General features: G+C 42.2%; 1 protein-coding gene across 1 annotated transcript in view; it reads right to left on the bottom strand.

Moving 5' to 3' along the window:
• The window catches only part of PATZ1 (POZ/BTB and AT hook containing zinc finger 1), a gene marked incomplete at its 5' end in the record, with an annotated part of 28,136 nt that continues 20,283 nt past the window's right edge, over positions 1-7,853 (bottom strand). The window contains one exon of the mRNA XM_019539402.1: positions 1-6,637. Within this exon, the coding sequence (XP_019394947.1) occupies positions 6,219-6,637 (419 nt within the window). The remainder of the gene's footprint in view (positions 6,638-7,853) is intronic.

The raw sequence follows: 7,853 nt of genomic DNA, 5'->3' as shown, positions 1-7,853 counted from the left end.
CAGGGTTTAATTCTTGGTTTATTACTATTCAAAATCAGATCTCTGTATCACCTTCTACAGAGGCTTCACCTTTCAACAGAACGTACAAAAAATACACACAATAGAAAAAAATGGTAGGTAGTTGCTTAATATAAACCTAAGATACCCAAGAAAGCTAGACAGACTGTTTCAATAGAAGCAGTCCTACAGCTAGGCAAAAGATGCCGTTCACATAGGGACAGTCACCCATGCTCCAAGGCCCAACTCCTGCCCCCACTGAAGACTTATGGAGCTTTTTCAGAGGCTTCAATTTGAGGGATCGGTATAATTGCAAGAGCCAGTGACAAGCTTTTCTGCTCCTTCCCAAGACATTGTCTCTTTGATGTGCTACCAAGACAGGATAATCATACCAGCTCTTCTGGATTAACCTACACTACACGGTCCAGTCATTTAGTGTTTAGGACTTTTGAGAAACGCCTTTTATTCTCTCCCTTAAAGCCCTGTACCAGCACTGACTGCAGCAGCTTTCAGACCACAATGGTAATGGAAAAGTGAACTTAACTATCTTCCAAGGCATGCTCTTGGGCTCTAACAGTCAGCAGTGTCAAGCTAGCACTCCAAAGGAGTGCATAAAAAATTGCCTGGAGAAGGCACCAGTTTTTGACATACCAGCCAGGAAGCTACTAGCAAGAATGAGACCCTGACCATACCAAGTACTTGCCCAAGCTCCCAATGTGACTGCAAACAGCCTAAGAGACTACATAACAGCTACTGACTTTATGAACAAAGCCCCCTAGGGCCTGGAGCTGTAAGGGAGTCATTAGGTAATCAGTTAGGCACCTCCATTCAACAAACCTCAGATCAGACCACTTGCAGGTCTGCAAAACTGCAGTGGTAAGTGGAAAGGCCATGAAAACAAAACCTGGGAGCCCTGAGAGCACCAAGTCACTCTCTGCTAAAACACATACACACACACACAAAAGGAGGTGGGGATGAGGGAAGTGACAAAGAAATAGGCCAAATGTTTGCTTAATAGCGTGTTTGCTATATCTGAAGTAGGCGGAACTGGTTGAATGTCATGGAGCAGAACTGGGCCTACTAACTAATCATTAGAAGCAGTATTTCTTGAGTGTGGTGTTATCATCCACTACATGGACATCCAGGAAGAAGGGAAAAGGGCTGCATCCTATAAGGTGCTGACAGCCTCCTTAAATCTCACTGAAGAGAATGACAGCTGAAGAATTAGGAACTCAGCACCCCACATATTACAGCCTGAGTAACAAGCCACAATACAAATCAGCTATACAACCAAGTTTACAATTCAGGAGCTCCTACATTCTCAATGCGGTGTTTAGTCCATCACAGCTCAAAGGACTCAGACTAGTAGATCAGCGTGAAAACCAGATCCAAAGAATCAGTCACAATAATCTGATGAGCCTTGCTTTTTGAAAAAGAGGCTTGCTCAACAGGAAGAGGGCAAGATGCATCAGGAGAGAAGAATCCACCTGACTTACTTTCTTTTAAGTTTTAATAACACTTTTTCTTCCCTGTTAATTTAGTCCTCTCCCCTAGGATAGGAATGCAAGTACAGGCTCAAAAATACAATGTTACTTTACTCAAAATCAGAATTCAAAATAAAAAAAATCGAAGGGTGAAGGGGAGAAAGTCCACTTTGTTTATAGAAAGGTATTCTTCTTACTAAGGCAAGAATACCACAGTCCAGTCCAGTCTGGCACTTGCTCTCAGATTCTCTGCTGCTCTGAGCAATTGACATAATTTTTGCAGGGTAAGAGAAGCCCTTCTGTTTCACTATTTGACAATGAAAAAGTATGTAAAACTTTTTCCTGTGGCTTCTGCAGCCTCTTTCAACTTTGTTCATTTCCTATCCAGTGAAACCCAGAGCTTTTCACTTTTTTTTTTCCATATTGGAGACTAGAGTTCTACTGACATTTACTAAGGTATGTACTTCCTCATGTGAACACCTTTCTCCCTCTCGATTTGTTAAAGCTTTAGGTTGCATCCACTACAGACTTCAGACAAACAATAGCTGAAATTTAGACACAGAACTTTAGGAACAGAGATTTAAGGGAAAACAAAACACTACAAAATCACAACAGAATCTACAAAAACCTAGGTTAGTTTTAATTCTATTAATTTAGTCCTGGGATACTTGGGAAAGAGACACTGGCACTCAGAAGACATCCAGTACTGTGACTTGGTGTCAGCAATTATACAAGACTAGTATGAAGACTACATCAACACTATCTTAAAGTGCTACTGCTATGTTTTTGTTTTATAAGTATTTTGCTTTTCTTGATTCCTGTGATTAAGGCACTGGATTGGGACTTGGGAAGTCTGGATTTAAGTCTCAGCTCTGCTACAGATTTCCTATCTGATTTTGGGCAATTTGCACTAGGTTTCAGCAAAACTTTTAGATCAGTACGTAAGTGCTTTGTGAATTAGGTGATTGAGCTGTGTCTGTTATCCATCTGTAAAATGCTTGATAGCTATTTAACTTGCATATCTTTGCTATGCAGATTTTAAGTTTTTTCCAGCAAGGACTGTCTCTTACTGTGCTTCTAAAACTGCTTAGCGCAGTGGGATCCTGGTCTCAACTCAGGAGTTCGAGGCTCTACTGCAAAGCAAAAAAACAAAAACAAAAAAAACTATTTTGCTTTAATTACTAAGATAGTGCTGAACTGAGCCTTTTCCTTTTTTTGGCCTTCTCCTAATGCCTGCCTGAATGACACTGCATCATAGTCCCTCTCTTGAGAAGAAAATAAACACTCTCCAAAGTTGCATTTGTAACTTCGTATAAAGTGAACAGAAATGGAGGTTGGTTCTGAAGGAAAGTTTCTGTTTATACCAATGTATGGCGGCAGTACTGTAAGGAATAGAAAGCTGGTTAAGGCTGTGCATATTAATTCCAAGTTCACAGATAAATACTTATCAGGTGAACTTTCTAGACAGGTCTATTCCTGAAGGAGGACACACTGCCCAAGGAAGAAAACATACCCTTTTCTTCCCCTAAGGCCAGCTAGATAAGAGCAAAACAGACACAAATATACCCTAACTACCACACTAGTGTAACCTTCCTGAGCACATCAAGACCATCTAGAATTATGACTTGAGGTGTGTTACCCTGCATAACTATTTCCACATCTGCTATACTGGGAATTCAGTGGTTTTCATTCCATTTGCTGATACCAAGAGTCCCCCCTTAGCAAGCAAAATGTATTGGTGAACTTTTAGAAGATCCTGTTCCGCATTCAAATCTCTACACTTGTATTTTTTGGGACCAGTTCTGCAGCATTCAAAATAAGTTTGGACACAAGCAGCCAAAATTCCTCCCAGCTGTAACTCCACTGAAGACACTGGAGCTAAATGGAGCGCGAGTCTGGCCCACTGTCTGAGCCTGTCCCTTAGACTTCAGTCTAATGTCACCAGAGCTTGCTGAGTGTTCATGAGAACAGAGAGACACTTAAGCTGCCTGAGTTCTCTTTCTTGAATTTCCCCCCATCTCTTTCAATCCTAACTTGGAGGAGCAAGCTCTTGACAACTGCTATTAAGCTGACAGCTTTTGCTCTTGATAAACATGTTACCACTTGCTCCCTCCATTTCTCAAATGTGGGTTATCAATCATCAATAGTCCACGTGACTGGAGTTGCCATTCTCTGATCCTGGCTTACCCTTCTGCTGACTGGAAAGACTGCTTTGTCTGGACTTCCAGATAAAACTCTTGGCAGCTCACAGAGTTGTTTGGTCAAGGCCTAGATTAGTAAGATGTTAAGACGTTTTATTACCACTCTGAAATGTTTTATTTCTACTTTTCAGCAAATAAGCAATCTAACGCTAGGCATCAGTCAATAATAAAAAAAGCAGCCCCTGCATCCCGTGCTGCTGTTTTTTTAAAAAAAAATTCCAGTTTTTCTTAAAATAAGACACTTTCTGGAGATGCTTTTGAGGGAATGGGGATGAGATGGAAGCAAAGGAGATTCTATCCAATCCCTTCTTTCTGCAAGTTAGCAGCAACCAGTACATTTCGTATCAAATGTGTAACTACCACCAGAAGCCCTCTATCTGGGCTGGACTGGTAGCATGTAAAGTAGGTTCCAGATTGTCTTTTGCTGCAGATTACTCAAAAGTATGCACAAATAAAAGAACAACTTCCTGTGCAAGTCAAGTCAGAGATTTTGAGTAGCTGTGATGACTGGAAGAAGGTGAAATCAAAATCTTGAAAAAATTCCCCCACAACCACCCTGTGATGCTTTGTGCCAATGGCAGTTATAGGAAGTACAATCCAACACTATACCACTTCCAGCTACATTCTAGGTACAGGACTTTGATTAGGAATGATAGGAAAAGCGTGGAGAGTTCTACAGAACAGCTCCTGGTTGCACACACCTGTAACACAGAGGTACAACCCAAAGAGCACAGGCCCCACCCTGTACTGTTCTGCCTTGAACCAAGCGCAGTGCTGTATTTGCAGATATTCTCCACAACCTGTAAATCTGATGTGGGTCTCATGCACTTCTAGTTTTTAAATCAAGTAATACCCAGCAAGTCTGGCATTTCCAAAGCCCAGTGCAGAATTTTACTAGTTAACCCACTGCAACTCCTTGGGGATGTAAGGGGCAGTCTTTTATTTTACAAATGGGAAATTAAGGCAGCAATTCAGTGACCTTCAAACAACAGAACCATAATTATAACACAACACATTCCCACTTCCTAACCTTGCATTCAGTACATCAACCCAGGCTTACACTTGGTTTTTGGTGCATAATTTGTCAAGCTTTTTAATATGGGGCACTTGATCTCTCTCCATGTGTATTCTGCTCAGTGGAATCCTCGACGTTACAGAGCCCAACTCAGTATTCTGTACAGGGTCCTTTTTTGGAGGTCTGCTCTGGTTTGGATCCCTCCCTGGCCTGGTGGAATCATTTCTGCTCTGGAGACGGGTAAGAAAATAGGACTGCTTTGAACAAGCCCAATTAGAGGAAAATAAGGAGGGCTGTGCTGGCATCTTAGGTCCAGGTCACTAGGTGTGCAACAAGGAGAGGGGGGACCCTACTTTTTGGCTCTGAGTTGCACACCTCCCAGATAGGTGGCTGAACTGCTTAAAAACCAGACAAAACCAGGGGATGTAAAGTAACATACTAACTTCTTTAATACAGTCCAATCCGATTAATCCAAAAATCACTCTGTGAACCCTGGGTTTATTCACACTAAACAAGTCAATGGTACATAGTTCACCCGCTTGCTGACCACATTCATTTTCTAGGTCCCACGCATAAAACAAGCACCAGTCAACCAGACTGCAAGGTTATTTCCTTTCTTTCTTTTTCTCTTTTTTGCATAACACTATTTATTCCATAGACTTAAAGCAATCAACTAGCCAAGTTATTAATTATGATACATCTAAAAAATGAATACTAACCCTAATGTGACTGCTGCTTTAAGAGTGCTCTGTATATTGCCCTGGACTGGCTTTTCAGTAGCAATTCACTACAACAGGTCCTAAAAATAATAATAATAATAATAATAATAATGGAGAATTAAAAACCCGACAGCAAGTTTAATGGTTAAAAGTAACAAAAATAACCTGTTTTGGGTGATGGTTCTTTTTCTTCAGCAGTTCAGTCCTGCTGCAGCACTCGCAGCCTCACAAACGGCAGAAGGGGTCCAAATTCTTTTGCCTTCTTAAAAAAATCTTAATGTTTTTAAAAGGACAACTGCACTGCAGCTTGCTTGGTACCCCGGGCTTGCGTTTGTGTTATACGCAATCAGTAATGGGTACGTGTGTTAAACTTACTGCTTTTTTGGGGGTAGGTTGGGAAGGGCAGGAGGGGAAAATAGGGATGGGACAAAGGCATAAAAAGCCCTAGTTTTCCAGATGCACGGGTCACTAGGGCTGCCTGCACCTCTCAGACCAGTATGCACAGCTTTTATTCTAGAAGACTAATCTTGGAGCTCTGGCAAAAGCATCTTGAGCTCTATGCAGTATTTTAGATCATGTCTCCCATTTAGGGTCATGTAGATTTCCTGCAAGTCATCGGCTGGAAAGCCTGTCCCCTTCCTAAAGAGGGTTAAAGGTGGGACCAGGTGTAATACAGGAAAGGGAGCTAAAAATGAATAAACATTTCTCAGCTACAGAACCAAATTTCATTACTCCTCTCATTCACAGCATTTTGTAGTTAATGACCAGACTGCTGCTTTGCTTAGTTAAGGTTAGGCTCATTTCATTTTCCCTCAGGCCCCATTGGTTGCTGGTCGACCTCTGGATCCACTAGGGACGATGCAAATGCTGACTGGACAATCTGAAACCCAAATGACTCCAGGAGAGACATGTTCTGTTGGGGTGAAAAGGGGGACCCTAGAGCAGGGCCCAGGTCCCCCAGTGGGCCCCCAATAGCCCGGACGTGAACTTTCTGTATATGTTTGTTCAGATAAGACTTGGATCTGAAAAAGCTGCCACATTCAGGGCAAGGGTATTTCTTCTCTCCCTCTGTCTCCATTTTGTTTTTGGTGACTGTCATGTCGCAGGAGAAGGACCCATTCGTGCTCTGTTTCTCTGGAGTCTTGAGGTCACTGGTGTCAGAGAGGTCTCCATAGGAATCAGAACTCTCAATCGGGTCCGAATGTGAGCATTTCTGGCCTTCTATGGAAGAAGAGACAAGAAAAGTTGTCAGAATCTCAACTCCAAGGATGTTTTTTTTTCCTAGAATGCTTTTAAGTAGGCAGGATTGGTCATCACCTAATTCACAATTAAATCAAGATGACTGAATGCTAGAGATTTAAGAGCTAAAACCCTCTATAAATACTATGATGAGGCACCGTGCCCTGCACCTCTCCTCTTTAAGAAGCCTGGACACGCTATCCCTTAGCATCCCTCAGTTGGTTTTGTGGCTTTGTAGCAATACTGACCGTATCCACCATATCCTCTTACACTTATGCAATGCCGCCTTTGGAATCCCAAAGGATCCACCGTCATGTTTATAGTTTTGTCATAACATAAAATGTAGACGCTATTATTACTGGAATAACTTCTCAGTGCTGAAGTGCAACAGGCACTTATGGATGGACTCCAGAAACTGCTAACACTGTATAACAGGCAAGAGATGAAGGAACCTAGAAACAGCTCATATGCTAGTCTCCCTGTACAGCAGCAGCAGGGGCAGCCATGCTCCTGGAAATGCAGTTTTATATGAACTCAGAAGGCTCCGTCTTAGAAGTACAGTGTTGTTGGAGTATACTTCACACCTGAAAGGGCTCGATCCTCAAACACATTAGCAAGACAGTAGGAGGAACATGCTTCTTGAGACATTCTGTTACTTGGACGCACACCCCGGCAGGGTCACTGGTATACTGGGGGGATTCCCATTCTATTCTGCCAATGCACAAAGGAAGCTCTCCTCTGTCAGAGGATGCATATGGACATAACAAACCCAGATGCACATATTCCCCGAAACAAAGCACTGAGCAGAAAGTTTGCTTTACACGTAATGCTGAAAAACCAAAGAGTCATTTGGCATGTTTCAAATGACAGATTTGCTCTCTTGAGTCAGCATTACGCAACCAGACAGAACATACATGAAATCAAGACCCCACTGAGCTTGGGAGCAAGTCTCTTGCCAAATCAGTACACAAAATAGGGTCAAGGGGCTTCTCCAGCAGCTCTCCAAGAGGACTTCCTTCAGAAAAAAGCTAGACAACTGTAACAGCTCATCAACACAAATCAGCATAGGGTATGTTCAACCCATTCCTATTTTGTCTTCAGAGCAAGAATAAAAACCCAAATCTTCAAGATCCCCAAGGTCTCCAAACTAATATTTTTGATGTTCCACCTTTGGATAGCTCAGAATTGTAAGGCAAAA

Source organism: Crocodylus porosus, unplaced genomic scaffold, assembly GCF_001723895.1.
Source record: "Crocodylus porosus isolate Cpor-Errol unplaced genomic scaffold, CroPor_comp1, whole genome shotgun sequence".
In the NCBI taxonomy this organism is placed as follows: domain Eukaryota; kingdom Metazoa; phylum Chordata; order Crocodylia; family Crocodylidae; genus Crocodylus; species Crocodylus porosus.
Note: the sequence above shows the minus strand (reverse complement) of the source record. Positions and strands in the feature narration are given on the sequence as shown.